Source organism: Papaver somniferum, chromosome 6 (genome assembly GCF_003573695.1).
Source record: "Papaver somniferum cultivar HN1 chromosome 6, ASM357369v1, whole genome shotgun sequence".
Taxonomy (NCBI): domain Eukaryota; kingdom Viridiplantae; phylum Streptophyta; class Magnoliopsida; order Ranunculales; family Papaveraceae; genus Papaver; species Papaver somniferum.
The window spans coordinates 127,888,828-127,909,871 of NC_039363.1; the positions used below are offsets into that span (position 1 = coordinate 127,888,828).

The 21,044-nt window shown below is 36.6% G+C and overlaps 2 protein-coding genes and 1 long non-coding RNA gene across 4 annotated transcripts; all 3 read left to right on the forward strand.

Annotated features, from left to right (window-relative positions):
• The first annotated feature begins 11,159 nt into the window (after window positions 1–11,159).
• On the forward strand, window positions 11,160–12,568 carry LOC113286161. The gene is made up of 2 exons (XR_003329141.1): window positions 11,160–11,771; window positions 12,298–12,568. It is a non-coding gene; the product is annotated as an uncharacterized LOC113286161 (long non-coding RNA).
• Window positions 12,569–13,048: 480 nt separating this feature from the next.
• LOC113286160 (protein LIKE COV 1-like) lies at window positions 13,049–15,165 on the forward strand. The gene is made up of 6 exons (XM_026534858.1): window positions 13,049–13,204; window positions 13,707–13,759; window positions 13,938–14,047; window positions 14,189–14,356; window positions 14,450–14,674; window positions 14,763–15,165. Exons 1-6 carry the CDS (start codon window positions 13,061–13,063, stop codon window positions 14,882–14,884), a joined length of 822 nt encoding a protein of 273 aa, XP_026390643.1. The 5' UTR covers window positions 13,049–13,060; the 3' UTR covers window positions 14,885–15,165.
• Window positions 15,166–15,527: 362 nt separating this feature from the next.
• Window positions 15,528–21,013, forward strand: LOC113289242 (glucose-6-phosphate isomerase, cytosolic-like). 2 transcript variants are annotated; one of them, XM_026538445.1, is made up of 24 exons: window positions 15,531–15,704; window positions 15,958–16,017; window positions 16,128–16,204; window positions 16,308–16,389; window positions 16,493–16,540; window positions 16,662–16,817; window positions 16,897–16,993; window positions 17,095–17,137; window positions 17,326–17,393; window positions 17,513–17,597; window positions 17,714–17,762; window positions 18,041–18,113; window positions 18,237–18,297; window positions 18,599–18,665; window positions 18,808–18,864; window positions 18,944–18,997; window positions 19,088–19,216; window positions 19,343–19,406; window positions 19,543–19,616; window positions 19,794–19,847; window positions 19,948–20,016; window positions 20,253–20,342; window positions 20,429–20,536; window positions 20,687–21,013. In XM_026538445.1, exons 2-24 carry the CDS (start codon window positions 15,967–15,969, stop codon window positions 20,735–20,737), a joined length of 1,707 nt encoding a protein of 568 aa, XP_026394230.1. In that variant the 5' UTR covers window positions 15,531–15,704; window positions 15,958–15,966; the 3' UTR covers window positions 20,738–21,013. The 2 variants fall into 2 exon arrangements, with proteins under 2 accessions (XP_026394231.1, XP_026394230.1); XM_026538446.1 differs by lacking the exons at window positions 19,948–20,016; window positions 20,253–20,342; window positions 20,429–20,536; window positions 20,687–21,013 and having other exon boundaries at window positions 15,528–15,704; window positions 19,740–19,847.
• Window positions 21,014–21,044: the final 31 nt, after the last annotated feature.

Genomic DNA, 21,044 nt, shown 5'->3' on the forward strand with positions numbered 1-21,044 from the left:
ATAAGTATGTTTCAATGATTAAGATGGAGCTTAGAACGATTAACCATTGATTGGATATAGCACAATATGCGTACTTGTATGATAACTTTTGCAAGTTATTCCAAGTCCGGGAACTATTATATGCATACCCATATGCGTACTGGTTTGATAGTTGAAGTCTAGGAACTAGTATGAATACCCGTATGTGTACCGGCTTAACAGTTCAAGTACGGGAATTCAACTGAGTTTGGTCATACACGATGGTATGCGTACCCGTTCGCATACTGGCGAACCCAGACCAAGTCCGGCTACTTAGGTGCGTACCCGCTTGCATACTTGAGTGGGTTAAGTTATAAAATCGGTTTTTTCATGAATAAATACATTTATATAATAAGGAATGCAATCTTTTGCAAACCGTGTGTATAATGTTCATGAATTGATTCGAGTGAATCAAAATCGATTTTGCTTCAATTGTTTCTTGTATACTTCTACGAGAATCTAAACAATTGAACAACCCCATAACTAGTTTCATTTGAGTCATCTGAAATAGTTATGATAAAGATGAACAAGGTTGATATGAAAGTGTTCATATGGATCACTTCGGTTAACTATTGTTGAGCCAACCAAGTGTACACGTTTAGGTACGGTTACCCATATCTAAATGAAGGCACATTTCATTTGTGTATAACAAGCTAAGTTCGATCTAACGGTTGAAAGATATTAGCTTGACTCTAATCAGGTTTTCATCTGACGGTGAATATTTAATGCTTTGTTACTAAGCTAACATTGATTGCAAACCCTGATTTGAAGAATATATAAGGGAGAACTCTAGCAACTGCGAAACCTAATCCCCACACCTCATGTGTGATACTAGTTGCGGCTAGAGTCGATTCTCCTTTATCCTAGGTTTTTCCTAAAACCATTATAGGTTAACGACTTGAAGACTTCATTGGAATTCTGAATCCAGACCCAACTATTTTCCCCGTAGTTGCGTGTCCTGATCTTCTTTGTTCTATCGTATTGAGCACTATCTTCTCTAAGATTTGCTCGAGATTTAATCTCCGATAGGCAAGATAAAAAGTAGTCACAAACATCTTCTTCTCTTCGTTTGTGATTCCACAATATCTTGTTTCTCTACCATACTATTAAGATTATTGTGAGGTAATTGATATTACTGGGCTGATCTTTGGGAATATAAGTCTGATGTATCAATTGGTTCCTGTTCACCTTGATTTATCAAGAGACGGAACAAAAAAAATCGTAGGTATTTCTGTAGGAGACATATTTATCTATTCAATAGACTTTTCTGTATGAGACAGATTTGTTTATCAAGTCTTCAATTTTGGGTCGTCGCAACTCTTGGTTGTGGGTGAGATCATCTAAGGGGATCAAGTGCGTAGAGTCATGTTAGGATTCAGAGGCATAAGGAACGCGACTGTACCTTAATCAGTGTGGGATTGGTTAGGGCTCAACTACATTCCAGTTCGAAGTTAACTTGTAGTATGATAGAGTCTGTAGCGGCTTAATACAGTGTGGTGTTTAAATCTGGACTAGGTCCCGGGGTTTTTCTGCATTTGCTGTTTCCTCGTTAACAAAATTTATGGTGTCTGTGTTATTTATTTTCCGTATTATATCTTTATATAATTGAAATATCACAGGTTGTGTGTAGTTCAATCAATTAGATAATCCAACCTTTGGTTGTTGATATAAATTTATTGACACTTGAACATTGGTCTTTGGTACCATTCAAGTTATTTCTCTTATTAATCAGGCTCACAGATTCCTATATGTTCTATTGCAGATTGATTTGTGAAATAGAGATATAACTCTTGGATGTATTTTCCTTAATTGAGTCTGACTGGCTAGTTGATTCTCTTGGAAATATATTGGAGTTAGTCCATACATATTGCCTAAACGAAATATTGGGTGTGGTTTTTAGACTCCCGTTTTTTGACGATCCTAACTAGCTTTGGGAAGCAAGGTGTAACTGATCACAACCTTCACTGAGAAGAATGGCGTAACCGATCATGTACAACTTACTTTGGGAAGCAAGGTGTAACCGGTCACAACCTATATTTTGAGTCATGGTATAACCGGTCCCAAGAGCAAAACCAATTTTCCAATATTTACATATTAATTTCTTTATGTTTTGTATGATCTTGATATTAGGGTTTGCTAAGATAGGAAACTTCTATATGTCGACATTATTTGAACATGTGCATAACTCTTACAGATCTCGCACATTCTCAGCTTCCCTCCTACAGATCGACCCGCATCCCTCTTTGTGACCTATTGACTCTGAGATGACCATTTTCTTGGTTTAGTCTAGAGTCTTACTGATTGATCTCTCGAATTTAAGTACTCCCGTGCAGCACATCTTTTAAAGGTTTAGACAATTTTCTTAAATGAGGATCCTCCTATCACATAACTCTCCAATTTTACTTGAAAACTAGCAAATCCTTTTTACCCATCAATAGGTTTAAAGACCATTTTTTTTTCTTCATGAAATTATTGTCTTGATGATTCTCCACTCTATATATGTTACTCAAACTCCCTGTAAGAAGGTAGAGAATAACGACTCCGATAACTAGAGGTGTTACAAAGAAGGATACGGTAGAAGCAGTCAATGTTCTTCTTTGTGAATGAATCAAATCATCAAGAACCAAAAAGGAAAAATCTTCAGGAGGAGCAGAATCTTCCTCAGCTACATGTCTGTTATCAACATGTTATCGTGACAATGATTTTATTGCTAAGGTGGAGGAGTTCGTAAAAAGAGAAATGATATGATGTTCAATAGGTAACTCACGACAAACATAAGCTTAATATGTCGAAAAATACCTTATGTAGTCTTGAAGCATAACTTAGTGAGGTAACATACATCTCTGAAGATGAGAGATAAATGAATGATCCAATCATCGATGAATTCTTCAACAATGAGAAGGAATTCTCTGCACAAACTCTCAGGAATGAATTGATGCGTTGCTAGTTAACTCCTTGTAGGAATCCATTCTTATTGTTTAAGGAGGAACGCTAGCTTTCAGAGTAGTTTTTATGTGTGACATTAGCTATTCCAAATACTATCATCTTGCATGTTTAAAGTTCATTTAATTAAATTTTGTTTTGTAAGATGACTCGCTATACCTAATCTTCATGGATTATGTATATATATGTATTGCTTATTTTGTGAGATTTGTTCTGTGCCATCATATTTTTGATGATTAGAACATATATATCATATGTTCTCATAGGTTAATCTCTTAACTCTTGATAAAATAGGAGTAAAATATTTTAAGAATTGCAATATTGATCTCTCCACGATTACACTTTGTAAATATATCGCTACAGGATTCCATACGATGTTCTCTATGAATCTTCTTTCCTTCTTGATTGCATAATCGCCAGGGAATAAGTGGTGAACTTTAATCTCTACGTCCGTACATATGGCTTGGGAAGTCATAATTCTTATGTTGAGTCACATCACATGAATTGCTCTCTTTGTTCGTAACCGGCCTAGAGAATGTTGATGATTATTTTTCTCACAAAATCTTGTATCTTAGTGCCTCTAATATTAAGATCGTTATTTTCAACTTCTTTGTTCGTAACCGGCGAGAAGAGAGAAAAATATTAGATAGAAATCTACTTTGTCCGTAACTAAAAGTAAATTTGTTAATGTCCAAGAAAATCTTTCTCTTGTGATTAGAGTAAGGTCGCTCATGTTTTTCTTTCATGAATGGCATCAAATGGGGGAGAGTTCTTTTGAACTTGTGCTTAATTGGCATATCCTTGTGGGGAGAGCGGATGTGGAATTGAAGGAGATGCTTGTACCTATATATCTTCTTGATGAAGACACCGAGTTTTCTTGGTGAAATCGTCTAAACTAAAAGTTGGTACATGTTCTCTAGTCTTGGAACTTTTTTCTTTAATTCATTATGATCCCTAATTTTCTCATTTTCCAATTTTGTTGACAAAAAGGGAGAGGATTATTAATTAGTATCTTACTACAACATATGGATTTTCAGAACATTATGTAAGGGGGAGTGGATTATGATCTACAGGTTTTTCCTATTTTTCAAAATATGTATGTATTGATTATAGGGGAGAACATATCACCGTAGTATTGCTTCAAAGTTGTGGTGAAATTGAACTCCGAGGAAGGTAACAATACTATAACCACCATTGAGTAAAGTGATTTTTCATTCTAACAAAGCTCTTTGTGAGTATTCTCATAAGTTGTTATCGCTACGGATCTTCTAAAACAAAGGTGTTGAACGAAGACATGCAGAACCATAAAAGAACTTGAAGTACGAAGAATTCAAGAGCTTGTTGAAGGACCAAGGAAATCAAGCATAGCGGATTTTGAGCTGAAATATCATTTTATTCTAAATCCATATGTATTGAATAGTTTTGTCACTAAAATTGATAAAGCAGGAGATTGTTATAGCACTGCTCGGTTGAACCCACAAGTTTTGCTATCTCAAGATTTTTGTCAGTGTTAGTCAATTAAAACTATATCTTGATTTCTAGTATGCTAAGTCAAGTCCCATACAAGGTTAGAAGTTAGTAGTTGGTATCAGACATCACCTTCGAAGACTGAAGCTCGACGAAAACATTTGGAGAACTTTATCAATAAGGTATGTGAAGACATAACCATTCTATTTACTCACATGCATCACCATTCTATCGATTTGAGTCTATGTCGTATGAGTTCTAGTAGATTTATTGCAAAGAAGAAACTTCGAGTCAAGCTTGTCTTGTTAAACATCTCGAAATATGATTCAAGCATTGGATGTTCAAAGTTCATTAACATCATTAGATCGAAAAAATTTATTGTTCAAGAATTAATTTGTGGATGAATTGAAAATTGCTCAAGCAATGATTTTACTTCGAAGGGACTAACAACTTAAGCCCACTCATATTGCAAGGTCAAATCCAAGCAAAGCCTAGTCTGTGCAGGCCAAAGGGTCTTTCGCAAACGATGCACAAGATAGTGCATCACAATCCTTTCCGTCGGAATGCGTCAATTTGATGTATTCTTGGTTCGCAGCACAACAATAATGATGCTTACGCATCATATGCTCCATCGACCAGGCTACACAACAGTGCTTTCACATCATATATGCTTTACCGGCTATGTTTGATTGGTGTATTTTTCCTTAATGAACTTTCAACCAATACCCTTCTTTATAAATGTTTTATTAAAATTTTAATAACTATAAAAAGGGGAGAGGATGGTCATGTACCAAGTTCACCCGATTTCGAGACAACGAGTTTTGGATATTGCATCATAGTGGTGCAGTTTCAATTCTCTTATAATGCTCAACTTGTGAATTGTACCATAGTGGTGCGATTTCACTCTTGACCAGCATCCCACTAGCGTGATGCACCATGATGGTATAATTTTTGTTCTGGGACACATGCCCCAAACGCGCAACACAAGCTTGAAGTTAAACTTCAGCTCGTTCAATGACGCATCCTTGAGCACGTTTAATGCGAAAAATGCGGGTGTTACATCATATATATTCAATACCTTTGTCGTATAATTTTTTTTAGCCCATGAGTGTTTGTATCCAAACAACACTTTTTCTCCATATATCAGCCCACCATAAGGTTTAGTACGTGGAGATAAGCACAACCTTGGAGGAGGAATGTGTGCACATCTAGTACAAGGCTTCTTCTTCTCTTGAAGGTAAATACTACTACTAACAACAAGGATTATTTATTCTTCCTCGTCTTGTTCATGTTTTGTTCTTCCTCTTATTTTTCTTGTTACTCATGTGTTTGTGTTCGTCCTCAAATTTCTCCTATATTTATTGGATCACATCACGGGTTAAAATTCCTGGTAATGACCCCCATTTTCTTAGTAGTTTTAGTACCACGTTTACCTCCCCTTAAGTGTTATCGTGGCGAGGGGTGGGGCTTCTAAAACCTGCTATTAAAGTTTCCTTAACTTTCAAATTGCCCCTAAGAAAAAACTAAAATTCGGCTAGGAAATCATAAAACCCAGTTAAGAAACATATAGTTCAACTAAGAAAGATATTAAACACGAGACACAAAGAAATGTGCGGCTATGAAAGACTTAGATGAACCCAGTGTATTGTTTTTAAACTTAAAAGTTCGGCTAGGAAAAATCAACAATCGACTTAGACAAAATCAATATAATGCTTAATTATAACTACAAGATTCTGCTAGGAGAAAACTATTTCTTCCTAGCTAAACTGTTCTTCGTGTTCTTCATAGATGCAAGGTTCGGCTACTTCGACTAGGGTTTTTTCACAAATCTTCTAGCTGAACATCACTATGCAACTTTCATATAAAACCCTATTTTGATGATGCTACTTGATTTATCAACCAAAAACATATAAAAATTAAGCGGGTTGTCGAAAAATACCTTATAATATACATGTTGGAACAATCATGATTTGGTTCTCGCGCTAAACGTCCGATTTTGGCTTCAACTTATGGTGAAACTTGTGGTTGATTTTCTTGATTAATAATTGTTAGAATCCTCGGATTCGGTACCCTATCTCTATTACAATGCTTAAAACGACTCACTTTTAGACGAGATGAATCGACGATAAAAATTATTTATGAATCGATGATTGATAATGACGAGTAAAGGTTATGGAAGTGGAAAAGGAAAGAAGAGGAGTCACCTAGGTTATAAAGTCGGGTTTTTATTTTCTTTTCATATGAATTAGATTTATAGTGTTAGGTTTAGCTTGTTATAAGTTTAGTTTTGAATTAGATTAGGTTAATTTAAATAACGGATAACTTAGTCATTTCTTTAGATAAGTACACCTCTTGGATTTATAGGATGGATGGTCTAAGCACATCATAGTCCCCTTAAAATTGGGATGGTCCTCAAAAATTCATTCTTATAATCAGGAATGAATTATCAGTATAAAGTAAAAACCAACTAACGAGCTTCTCCATTAACTCACCGGAAGAATCTCAAGTGAGACCTAAAATCCTTTAAGGATTATTAGCGTAAAGTAAAAACAAACAAATGGGCCTCTCCATTCACTCAATTGTCTTTTTTAGTTTAGTTTAGTTTATATATGTCGGGGCTCAACCTTTTTGTAGTTTTAGGGTTAGTCGAGGCTTAATTAGGGAAAGGATAGTCTATTGGCACTTGGTCTCTAATACCTTTAGATTCTCAAAATATTGTGGGTTGTAAGCGGGTGTATAGAGTCAAGCAGAAAGATAATGGTACTAATTTGGGAAGGTTTTAAACCTAGATTAGGTGTTAAGGAATTTCAGTCCAACCGCTAACTCCACTACAAGTATACTAATAATTACTCTGAATATTCAATACAATTTCAAATTACTCAACTTGATGTCAGTGATGCTTTCTTGCATGGTGAGTTGCAAAAAGTAGGTGTTTATGTCTCAACCTCAAGGCCTTTTTGATGATGTTCATCCGATTTTTTTTTGCAACCTTTATCAGTCCATTTATGGTATGTTAAACCAGCACCAAGGGCTTGGTATGACAATTATCTCTTGATTTCAAATCTTCCGTTGCTGGCACTTCCTTATTTGTCTAGAGTTCAGATACTTTTATTACCATTGTGCTTGTTTATGTGGATGATGTTTTAGTCATTGCAATTCTGCTTCCCATTGTGTCACTCTAAATCAAACTTTGAGTACTCATTTGGGGAACTTGCATTTTTTTTTTCATGGGAATTAAGGTAAGAGAAATGCTCCTGGTTTATGTGTCAATCAAATATGCTCTTGATATTTTTTCTAAGTTTCACATGGAGAGTCCTAAGCCTTGATCTATACCAGTTTCCACTTTTCAGAAACTTAGTTTTATTGATAGTGATGTTCTTGAGAATCCTACTAAGTTTAGATCATTGGTAAAGGTTTTGCAATATATTGCTTAGACTAAACCCGAGTTGTGTTATTCCGTCAATCAAGTTTGTTAGTTCATAAACCCACTATTTCCGATTTGGCGACAACTAAGAAGATTCTCATATTTGTGAAGAGAAGGGTACATTAAATCTTTATTTTTGTCCACATGTTTACAAGTCTTGTAAGGATTTATTAATGTAGTTGGGGTTGGTTTTCCAGATGATAGAAAGTCCATTTATGATTTTTGCATTTTTTCTAGGAAATAATCCATTTTTCTGATCTTCAGAAAACATGCTATCATTGCTGGAATCTATGAAGCAGAGTACAGAGCTATTGCACAGGCTACAATAAAGATATTTGGACATGTCATTTATTGCAAGATATGAAGATTTTTCCTTCCTATGCCTCATCATTCGGCTTGTGACAACATTAGTTCCCTTTTTTTGAGTTTAAATCCCGTGTTTCATAGTAAGACGACACATAAGACTCTTGGCTTTTACTTTGTCAGAGAGCTGATTCAAGTTAAAAGTTTGAAGGTCTCTTATATCTCTACTTTAGACTGGGTTGCTGATATTTTCATACGCTTGCATAGTTCCGGATTCTTACCGCTCAAGAACAAGCTACATGCGTTTAATCTATCTTCTCATCTCATACAACTCAACTTGAGGGGTGTAGTAGTGATTAATTACACCACTGTTACACCTGTCCTGCTAATAATAAGTTTTCTTTGTGTTTGTGTTTGTTTATTAGTGGTCTAATACGTATTTGACTTTTTTTGGTACATGTATAAATACCTGTGAGATCTTATTCATTTGGTGTAATAATCTTTCTATTCTCAATTTAGTTGGTTCAAGTTATTATCTATATCGAGGTATTATTCATGTCTTGTGATCCGAAAACTGCATTGTGGTACAAAATATTTTACTTGACCCAATACTTGTCTATTGGCCCAAAAATTACAGAATGGCTAAAAACCTACCACGTGGCCTTACATTTACATTGTGATTCAAAATCTGATTGGCGACACTTAACATGCACCATAACTCAAAAAATGTTATTATAAAAAAAACATGTTACATGGTCCATAGAGTTGCAACCCTAACTTAAAATATCTAGTATGACAATAATAACTCTGAATCTGCATCCTAACAAAAAATTTACCATTGTGATTTGAAATCTGCACCGTGATATATAATCTACTCGGTCACTAGAACAGAGAACAAATTGCACCTTGTTGGCAAAAAAAAAAAAAAAAAATGCTTTGTAACCTATAGTTTTGTCCCGGGACTAAAATTTGTGGCGAGAACAAAAATTTCCCAATGCCTCAAATATGCCTTGTAACTCCGTTGGCCGGTGTTAACCCAAACATTGCCATGTGATCCAAAATCTCTGTTTTTAATTAAACCGGTTTGGAAATTTTGGATCAATCTAATCCAACAAATTAATTGGATCGGTTTCATAGTATTTGAATAAGATTGGATCGGTGGGTTTGAAACGTTTCATGAGCCAATTCGCCAGATTTGTGTATGTTTTAGCGCCAAATAGTTAACGAGGGTCCAATGCTATAGAGTTGGAAAAATGGCAACAGCAAGAGAAAGAGAAAGAGATCGAGAGCTTCTGATTCCAGTTTCAGGAGTAGCATTACAAGATGATGATGACGGTAGTGGTGGATCAAAATCATCATCTCCTGTTTCTTTATCTCACCATCATTCAGGAAGAGAGGTTTTCCGTTCTTCCCTTTTTTTTTTTCAAATTACGTCTAGGGTTCCTAAACCATTAGATAAAATGGTTGTCAACTGTGTAATGGGTAAAATTGTTCATAGTAGTATCTTTATGTATGTTGATATTATATAACTACTTTGAAGTTTTATCAATCTAGTTGATTAGAAGATGATTCTAAGTGGAAACTGTCGTTTTTGTTTAGGCATTTTTTTTTGTGAAATTAATCGTAGCTGCGCAGCAGAAAAGATCATGGTAGAATGGTAGGTTCTTTGATGTTAACTAATTGATTCTCTGTTCGATTTCAATGCGCTGTTCTTTTAGCTTGGGAATTTTGAATTTTAATAAAATCATCACGCATAGTAACCATTTGAGAAAATTCTTTTTAAAGCTAGGTAATCTTATCACGGCATCCTATCACTGTTCTTGACAATTTTGGGTGTTGTTTTCGTAGTAATATTGTTCAAATTGGATTTTAGGTTGTGTGTCGTGGTAAAGATGCCTCTAGTAGAGTGTTAAGCTGTCAGGTGTTGATATCTAAGAACCGAGCTCAAAAACTTAACTTGTGCAGCCTGTAATGTTTGATTTAGAGTTAACATGTGATGTTTGATTTAGAGTTAACATATATAGTATCTCTAGGGTAACGAGGTCGGAACAAAATTACAAAACTACAAAATGACTTGGTTGATCTCACTGTCGTGCCAGTAGAAATTGTTTTTATATCTCTTAGGTCGGAACAAAATACAAAATTTCAAAACAACAAAAAAGACTGTCTATCTTTTATTGCTTTCACTTTCTACCCAGGAGAAATCTGTTTTAACACCCCTACCGTGTTTCAGTTTCTCTTATTTAAGCTTCTACTTCCTCTGCTTTTTGTGCCAAAAATAGGTTTTAGACTGAGAAAGATCTTCCACCATGGTAAAGTTTTGGCAGAGTTCAATCTTCTTCTTGCTCCTCCCTATCCTCTTTCACATTGGACTAGATGGAATTGTGGCATATGACGCTGGTCTTTCAAAGAATATCCAGGTAAAGACTTAGACTCTTGTAGGTTATACTATTTTTCTGTAGTTTCAATAGGTGGTATAAGGTTGCAGCATACTAGTATAACAAACTAACAATGCTCTTATTTAGTTTTAGCTGTTGTACCCTATCTGTTAAGTTATGTCGTTTAAATGGCGCATGCATGGTCTTGAATGTAGAATGATCTTCATTGGGTCACCAGCTATATTGACTAGGCTTGTTGTTCTAACCTTCTAAATAAACTATTTTGCAACTTTATCAAATTATTTGGATCATCCAACTGATGTAATCAGGTAAAGCATATTAGGGATCTGAAAACCAGAAGTAGAAACCAGTAGATGGTTATTACGGATTTAATGTCTGCAGTAGCAGGCTTGAACCCCCAACCCTCTTTGCAAAGATGATGACTCGTTCGTCAATGTTTAAAATAGAAATTATAGATAGTGGTCATTGTTCATAAGGTTCAGTCATTTACCATTGTATTGTTTCTCATGTTCTCTTTAACAATGATATTTGAATAACATGGATTTTTTTGCTCTTAGACTCAAACCCCAAGAACACCCAGGACTATAGCAACTCCTGGAACTCCAAGAACACCTAAGACTCCGTCAGATCCTAGAATTCCTACACCTCCAACAACACCCATTACCACACCAGCAACTCAAACTTGACGAACACCTAGGACTCCAACAACTCCTTCGTCTCCCAAAACTCCAAGAACCCCCAGGACTCCATCAGATCCTAGAATTCCCACACCTCCAACAACACCCACCACTCCGACACCTCCAACAACACCAACACCTCCCACTACTACGCCAACAACTCAAACTCGACGGACACCTAGGACTCCAACAACTCCTTCAACTCCGAAAACTCCAAGAACCCCCAGGACTCCGTCAGATCCTAGAATTCCCACACCTCCAACAACACCCACGACTCCAACACCTCCAACAACACCAACACCTCCCACTACTCAAACTCGACGAACACCTAGGACTCCCACAACTCCTTCAACTCCCAAAACTCCAAGAACCCCCAGGACTCCATCAGATCCTAGAATTCCCACACCTCCAACAACACCCACGACTCCAACACCTCCAACAACACCAACACCTCCCACCACTACACCAGAAATTCAAGCAGGGAAGGCAAAAGGAACTGTGATTATTCACAGACAGCAACATTAACTTCCACGAATCCCAGTAAGTCCACTTCACTCTTATACCTAATCATCAAAAGTAGTATATCATCCATATCACTGTCTGGCTTCAATTAATGGAAGCAACCTATGTGTAAAAGAGCCTAAACATCTTGAGTTTTCATTATTAAGAATTTTAGTGTTGACAATTCATATAAACTCGAATTTCCTCATCTGCTGTGTTTCTAAGAGCAACCACTATGGGAGGCACTTCTCACTCTACATGGGTCTTAGTTAGGGAAAGGCCAAGTGCTATGGCAAGGAAAAGCCAAGGAAATCTGGCATGTCCTTTGCGGATACTTGAGTAAACGCAAATTTGGGTCCACTATGTATTTTCGATTTGAGGGGTTGGCATCGGCCAAAACTCTAGTCGCACACTCGGACCAAAATAGGGATCCCCCCCATAGTAGAGTAGTTGCTTTTTAAGCCAAAAAAAACTTTTCCTGGTATGCAGGGTTTCAGGAGAAAGTTTGGGCAGTGGTGCTTGCTCTAATACATGTACTATTCTTCTGGGTTTTCTGCTTGTACAGGTTATAAAAGTTGTGATTATCCTGGTGGAAGTACTTAAAGAAGAAGAGGAAAAAGAAGATGGATAAAGAATAACTGTTTAAAAATCTCTTTACTATTGTGATAAGTTAATAATTATAAGGCAAGTACTTGAGTGAAACAAGTATGGTAAGAAGAGTCCAATAAGAAATTGTATTGTGTTGTAATAATTCAGTGAAGGTCACTGCCCCTCTCTTTCTACCTGTGAATAAGAGAGGGGGAGTTTGATAAATAAAAATGAAAAACTGTGTTTGATTAACCAGAACATCATCTAGGCAAAGAACTGAAGCCACCAATTCAATGGTGCTCACGACTGCCACTAGATTATCTCTGTGAGAGGTTTCGATACCAATTTTCTACAGTGTAACGTTAAAATTAGTTCCGGGTAACATGGAAAAAAAGTGAGCCACGTCTGTTTCTCTGGTTTCCTATGTACAAGTTAACTAATAGTTGTGCAAGCACCTGGTTCTTTAGAGAACAGAAATTACGATCCAAGCTTTGAATTTTGCAGAGAATGCAGTACCCTATAGTGGTAAAATATCAAATTTGGAGTTGAATCATTAGCACTTGGCAGTGCCTTTTGTGTCTACTAAAAAGTGAACTCAATCAAATGTGACTAATAACTATCACGATTCGACTCACCGATTTTGTTTACCGATTTTATTTTTAGCACGATGGATTCCGGTTATGAAGGGGTCCCATACTATAGAGTTGGTTACATTTCACAGGAGAGAGAAGGAAAAGAAAATGGCAACAGCAAGAGAAAGAGAAAGAGATCGAGAGCTTCTGATTCCAGTTTCAGGAGTAGCATTACAAGATGATGATGACGGTAGTGGTGGATCAAAATCATCATCTCCTGTTTCTTTATCTCACCATCATTCAGGAAGAGAGGTTTTCCATTCTTCCCTTTTTCTTTTCTTTTTTTCCGATACATCATATCTTAGGTTAGGGTTTCTTATCAGAAAGAAAAAAATCCCATGTTATTAGTAATTCATTGTTACTACTATCAACCGATTCAACCCATTAAATTGGAAAATTATAATTGCCCAGACCGTGTGCATGTTATTTCCATGCATAACTTTCTTGGATCTTCTTTATATGCATTTATTAGAGTATTTTATGTTACTTGATTTTATCTCACTAGAAAGTTCTTTGGGCCCTAGATGCCCTCTTAGTAGAGTAGTAAGGTAACTGGTGTTTGTAGCACGATACAGGCGAATTGAGACATTTTCATAGATATTGAGCTATACCTAAACTGAATTAATTCATTGGCCGGCTGGGTTACTCCCAGTTGGTTCAAAGTTGGCAAAATGTTAATTGTGTATTGCGGCCTTGATATTTATCAGGAGCCTGGGTAGTTAATTTCTGAATAGATACCGTTTCATTCTTGTAGGCATTTTCTAAAGTTATCAGGAGCTGGGCATCAAAAAAGTTCATGGCAGGATGGTAAGTTTTTTGACGTTTCGACAGTCAATTCTTTGTTTCTCTCGATTGAAATTAACACTCTTTGTTTCACCTCAAATAAACTGCCTGTAACTCTTAGTAATAATTAAACGAAAGTTCTTGGTAACACTATAATCTTTTTACAGTGTCTTATATAACTTGATGTTTTCCTTCATTCCAGTGTTATTCTTCTGCCAATAGCCATCACAGTCTACATAACATGGGGGGTCATCCGTTTTATTGACGGGTTTTTTTCACCAGTTTATTCGCATTTAGGGATCAATATCTTCGGTAAAGTACTATATCTTGTTCCAATCCTCTAAAATGTTATTAGGAGCAACCTGTTCGGTGGGAAAAACAAACAAACTTTGAAGTTATACTTTCGTCTGAACCATCTGCATCTACCTCTTACTAATTTGCCATTTGTATTAGGCCTTGGATTTGTCACATCTATCACATTCATCTTCTTAGTTGGTGTGTTCATGTCGTCATGGTGGGGAGCTTCTGTTCTTGGTCTAGGGGAATTGTTTATCAAGAAGATGCCGCTAGTAAGCTATATTTACTCGGCGTCAAAGCAAATAAGCGCTGCAATATCACCAGGTGCGTACCTTCAAACCACTTTTCTTGCGTGAAGTTCTGTAATAGTTACTAAAGTAGTATTGCGCACCCTTACATATATAATTCTTCATGTAGAGCAAAATTCTCAGGCATTTAAGGAAGTAGCTATCATACAACATCCACGTGTTGGAGAGTACGCATTTGGATTCATAACATCGTCTGTGATTCTTCGGAGAGGTGTAGGAGAAGAGGAGCTTTGTTGTGTCTATGTACCCTCCAACCATCTCTACGTTGGGGATATTTTCCTCATCAGTTCTAAGGATATTATGAGACCCAACTTATCTGTTCGAGAAGGGATAGGTGAGGTCTAGCTAATTTGTACCGAATCTACAATTCTCGTACTCCAACATACTCGATCATTTGATTCTGGCTTTCCTCTTTGTTGCAGAAATTGTCATTTCCCTGGGAATGTCTGTACCTCCAATATTAACAGCAGTGGATGCGCAAGCTGCTGTTCCGGCCACAAGAGTTGTTGGCAGAAGCCCAAAATTTGCTATTCCACCGGTATAAGTTGAGGACGATTTCTATCTGTCAATTGATTCAATGTCACACCAAGATGCGACGAAGTTTCTCGGAGCCAAACACTGGGAGGGAGCGATTAGATGAAAATGCACGCACTTGGAGATGCAAAAATCTATACCATCACGCTCCGCTTCTTATCCTTGTTCTAGTAGTGAAAAGTGTGCTCCACTCAAAAAAAATTTTGTGATAGAAACGCTACCCTCAAATAAGTAGATGTTGTTTAAGAAAATTGTATCCACGTTTTGGATACAAATCTGCTTCTCCAAAAAGCTGACCAAAAAGTTAACTATTCAATTTTTAAAAGTTGCTCTCAAATTTAACAGCCAAACTTACTTCTAAAAATTACTTTATCCAAACGAGCTATAAGTCATGAGTCATGACCACACACATGTGACTACCAGCTAACACGTACGTACTTACAAAGCAAAAACTAAGCTGTTGAAGCAATAAGACCAGACCACGTACTTACGGAGCATCAGTTAATCACGACCATCCAATTTCTTAACAAGATTATATCTACCGACCAACACCGCAGATTTTGTCCTAAAAAAACCTAGGGGCGTGGAAAGTACCATTAACAGTGTCCCACAGAAACGAAGCACTAAAAATAGAATATTATTTTCTTATTCCCTAATCCAACAATATTAATAATCATCTAAAAAAATGTTTTGAGGAATATAATTTTTGCAGTTTCCAAGAGAATTCACGAAATAACTTATTGAGCTGAAAGAAAAATCAATTTATCCGGTTTGAAGCAAACATTCATCATCATCCACAGAACAAGATAGAGATATTCTCCTGATTTCAGGTATACTATACACGATTCCCGTATCTATTTTCTCTCTGTCTCTAAGATTTAATCTAATCTAAACTTTTCCACCAAGAAATTTGAGCTGTTCTTGTTCTTGAAGGTGGTTTTTACATACAGAAATTTGAGCTATATTGATTTTGAGAAGTTCACCTGTTTTTCATTGTTTGCAAGAAGATTTATATGTCAATCAAGTTTTGGTGTTTCTAATTGTAACTAAGTAATTTATTTGTTTTTGTGTTAAAATTTGCAGATTCTAATAATGGCTTCTTCAACTCTTATTTGTGAAACCCAACCTTGGAAAGCTTTAAAGGTATGTACATTTTGATCATATTTAACTTATATATTTGGATTTTATTAAGATGGGTATTGGAAGGTTGGCTTTACTTATACTTATGCAATTTTATCCGTTCTTCTGCATAGGCTCATGTTGATGACATTAAAAAGACTCATTTGCGTGATTTGATGGGTGACTCGGAACGCTGCAAATCCATGATGCTGTATGGCATTCCTTATTTGCAATTTTACTCTTGTTATTGGTGATTCTATTGATTGTTTGGTTTAATGGTGAGGTTAACGGTTGGGTTCTATTTGGTATTGTAGTGAGTTTGATGGGTTGTTTTTGGATTACTCGCGGCAATGTGGTAATCAGGACACCATGGCAAAACTGTTGGAGCTGGCTGAGGTGGGTTTAAGCTCATCCTCTTACCGATTGTTCTTTTCTTTTGAGGAGACGTATTGGTAGTTTGCAGTAGTTTTGATGGTACTGCTCTATGTTTACACTGTAGGCAGCACATCTCAAAGAAAAAATTGGCAAAATGTATAGCGGAGAACATGTAAGTTGACATCCATACTGGCTATTCAAATCCAGTTGAGAATATTGAAGTTTAGTTGGATTATTGGCAACCTCAAGCTTGTAATGCTATTTCAGTTCTGACTTTTGGATGGTGCCAACAGATAAACAGCACCGAGGATAGATCTGTTCTCCACGTGGCTCTACGTGCTCCAAGAGATGCGGTTATATCCAGTGATGGTATAAATGTAGTTCCAGAGGTTCGGAAGGTTTTGGACAAGATCAACGAATTCAGTGAAAAAATTCGCAGTGGCTCTTGGGTAATACTAATTTATATCTGTTTCAATACGACTTGATTTTAATCTTACACTTACAGATATTGATAGGAAAGTTTGACAGATTGGAGCTACGGGGAAGGCATTGAAAGATGTTGTAGCTGTTGGTATTGGAGGCAGCTTTTTGGGTCCCCTCTTTGTACACACTGCACTTCAGACAGGTTTGTTTGTGTTGTGCACTCTTATCTATTGAAGTTGTGTGATATCTTGTTGTGCAACTTGTTGATAATCAATTTGTTTTTCTTACATCGTACATTTGTAGATTCGGAGGCTGTGGCCTGTGGAAAAGGACGCCAGTTGCGTTTGTAAGTAGTCGAATTGTGATTCCCGTACTGTGTGTTTTCATTTTCACGAACATCGTGCGTAGGGGGATTCATATTCTTGGGAAAAGATTTGATTGTACAGATCCGATGTTACTTTGTGGCTTTGCCTTCTGATTAACCAGAAGACTTATAAGTTTTCTGTGTTCCTGATTTTATCAACTTTTCTGCAGTCTCGCAAATGTGGATCCAGTTGATGTTGCAAAGAGTATCGCAGGGTTGAACCCTGAGACCACCTTGGGTTAGCATCAATCTTTTTAACTTATATGGTAGTACTTTTGTTTTTTTTGCAACATGTCCTCTCTTCTTACCGTCTCGGTTCTTATCCTATGTGTTGCTGTTTCTTGTGGTAAATTTCAGTTGTGGTGGTCTCAAAGACATTTACAACCGCTGAGACCATGTTGAATGCTCGTACACTGAGGGAGTGGATTTCAGCTGCTCTTGGGTTAGTGCTGCAATAGTATAACTCACTAGTGGCAGAGATGCAGTCTTAGACTAATATAAATATTTTGCTTGCACCTTGTCACTAGATATTAAGCAGTTATGTCTAAATATTTTCAGGCCTCAGGCTGTTGCAAAGCATATGGTGGCAGTCAGCACCAATCTTGCGGTATGTCCACATTGATCCCGGCCCTTCTTTTTGACATACTGTTTCTTGCAATTTTCTGTGTTTATTCTCCTTACTAGTGAAAAAACATGCCTTTTAATTATCTGATATAGTAATGTTTGTCTACCTCAGATTTTTAATTAATGACTCTCGTCTTATATCCTTTTCAGTTTATTCTTTATAATTTATATGACGAGAAATATGGATTTCAGTCCTTAATAATGCTTTATTTGGTGTTCTCTATATTCTTTCTGCGCTCATTAAATTTCTTTCTGATGCAGTTTGTTGAGCAGTTCGGTATTGACCCTAATAATGCTTTTGCTTTCTGGGATTGGGTTGGAGGCCGATATAGTGGTAACGTCATACATTACATCTTCTAAATACCATGTTTTACTTGCTGTTAGAGTTATTTGCTTATCTGTCTAGGGAGTTTTGCTGAAACACAGGAATCTTATAGGTTACTTTTTTTTATTGCAGTTTGTAGTGCTGTTGGAGTATTACCTCTGTCTCTCCAATACGGATTCCCTCTTGTTGAAAAGTATGTTGCCCCTATCTTTAAATTATCCTGTGCTGGTTTTGCTATTTGTTGGGGTACAAGCTCAAATTCAGTTGCCTCTGAAAGTTTGGATTTTTTTGACATGACTCTTGGTCCATCCTTTTCATTTCTTCAATGAGACTAAATCGCACTGTTGATCAGGCATAGTTTTGGCCTTCTTGTTACTTTTGTGTCAGACTTGTAGTTAATCTGTAACAATTAGTATAACTCTACAAGGATAAAACTATCTCGAATCGAAGTATCAAATTAATATTTTTAGTGGATTTGTGGCTTCTTCTTGAAGGTTTTTAAAAGGAGCTTCCAGCATCGATAAGCATTTCAATTCAGCACCTTTTGAGAAAAACATACCTGTAAGTTTGCCCAAGTAGTCATTATTAATGTTATTTTTATTTGGATTTGGGTGGCTAATCAAGGTAACCATTCATATAGAACAGTAAAAAAGGTACCCTCTTACGGTTATTTTTATGTTACTCATGCTTGATTCTGGAACAGGTACTTTTAGGTTTATTGAGTGTATGGAATGTTTCGTTTCTTGGATACCCTGCAAGAGTAAGTGGATCTTTTTTTTACTGGTTTAACTAACCCATAGGTTTTGTTTGACACTCCTAACTTCTTCGTGTTCCTCCAGGCCATCTTGCCTTACTGTCAAGCACTAGAGAAGTTCGCTCCCCATATCCAACAGGCATGTGTTAACAGTGTTATGGCTATTAACATTGCTCTCCAGAGGGTTTTTCTCCAGGTATTAAATGTGATGGCGTGACTGCTCTTGCAGGTTAGCATGGAGAGCAATGGGAAGGGTGTATCAATTGATGGTGTTCCTCTTCCTTTCGAGGCAGGCGAAATTGATTTTGGTGAGCCAGGTACAAACGGCCAGCACAGCTTTTACCAGCTAATTCATCAGGTAAAGTTGGATGTTTTCTATCCACAGTTCTCGAAATGCTACTTCTGGATTCTTATGCTTGCTTGAGTTTATTCTCAAGGCCAAACTAGAGTTGTATCTCAGATCAAGTTTTCTTGAAACTTTCAGGGCCGCGTGATTCCTTGTGATTTTATTGGTGTTGTTAAGAGTCAGCAACCTGTGTACCTGAAAGGTACTACCCTAACAACAGTTCCCTTAAGAGTAAATGTCTTATCAAAAGGCTTATCTTAAAGAGTGTAGAAGTGATACTGTTAGATATATATTATGGGTGATAATTATTTATATAGTTGAGTTGCTTTGCTTTGCAGGGGAAGTGGTGAGCAACCACGATGAATTGATGTCTAACTTCTTTGCACAGCCAGATGCTCTTGCTTATGGGAAAGTAAGCTATTGCCTCAGACATGTATTCATGATATAGTTTTGTAAACTTGATTTGTTTAGGTTTTCCGTTTAAAAGTCTTTGCTCTACAGAATTATACAACATCTGTTTTATGTTCAATTTTAGCCATGGTTTGTGTTCTAAGTGCCTGGAAATTTGACACAAGTTGCTTTACTGTAGACTGCCGAGCAATTGCTGGCAGAAAAGGTCCCTCAGCATCTTGTTCCTCACAAGGTGATACTTTCAATCTATAGCATTCTGAATTCTTTCATTTGCGTTTCAAACTAAACAAGCTCTACTGTTCATAACACTTCATTCTTTTTTCGTTATGCAGACCTTCTCTGGCAACCGTCCATCACTCAGCCTTCTACTTCCTTCTCTGAACGCGTACAATGTTGGACAGGTTTGTCACCGATCGAGCGTTAGGCTATCTAATTCTTAGTTTTTTGCATTTTTTTCCTTTCTGCATAATCTCTTTATTGTAAGAAGTTTGAAGTTATGTAATGTTTGCTTTCATCTGTATGTGTAACATAGCTTCTTATTTTTGTGTTACTTTCAGTTGTTGGCTATCTGTGAGTTGTAATATTTGCTTTCATCTGCATTGTGTAACATAACTTCTCATTTTTGTGTTACTTTCAGTTGTTGGCTATCTATGAACACAGAGTTGCAGTGGAAGGTTTCTTATGGGGGATTAATTCTTTTGATCAATGGGGAGTCGAACTAGGAAAGGTATGATGTTTCCAGTCATGCTGAGATTGTTTGTCTGCTTCTTTTTTCAATTGATAACATTAAGTTTGTTTATCTATGTTCTGCAGTCACTTGCTTCCCAAGTTAGGAAACAACTTAACAAGGCACGTACCGACGGAGAACCAGTCGAGGGATTCAATTACAGTACCACAACATTGCTAACAAAATATCTCGAGGTAAGGAAGGGCTAGTGCGCAGTGCTTGTTATTATGAACTTGCACTAGGACAAAATATTTCTTCCATTTTTTGTTGATTGTATCATGGAAATTCAGGAACTATGTGATGCGGCTTTTGACTAAAAATCATTTATGCTCCATAACTTGCAGGGAAATTCAGATGTTCCTTCCGAGCCAGTCACTCTGCTACCAAAAATATAGAGACAGTTTAAGGACAGAATTCCCAAAGATGGGATGATATATAGAATATATGCTGAGGTTCACCACATATGCTCCAGTTTATGAGAAATCTTGAAACTTTTTTCATGCGTCTCACTGATACAATTAATCAGAAAATAATTTACATACAGTTTTGGAACTCATTTTCCAGTTGGTTTTTTCCCAAACATGAGTCCAGAATTATAATGTTAATAGAATGCTAAAGTTTCCAAGTGAGACTTTTCCTTTGTTAAATCAGAATCGAAAACTGCTTTTAGATGTGCATGTTTTGGTTAGTTACTTTATTAAA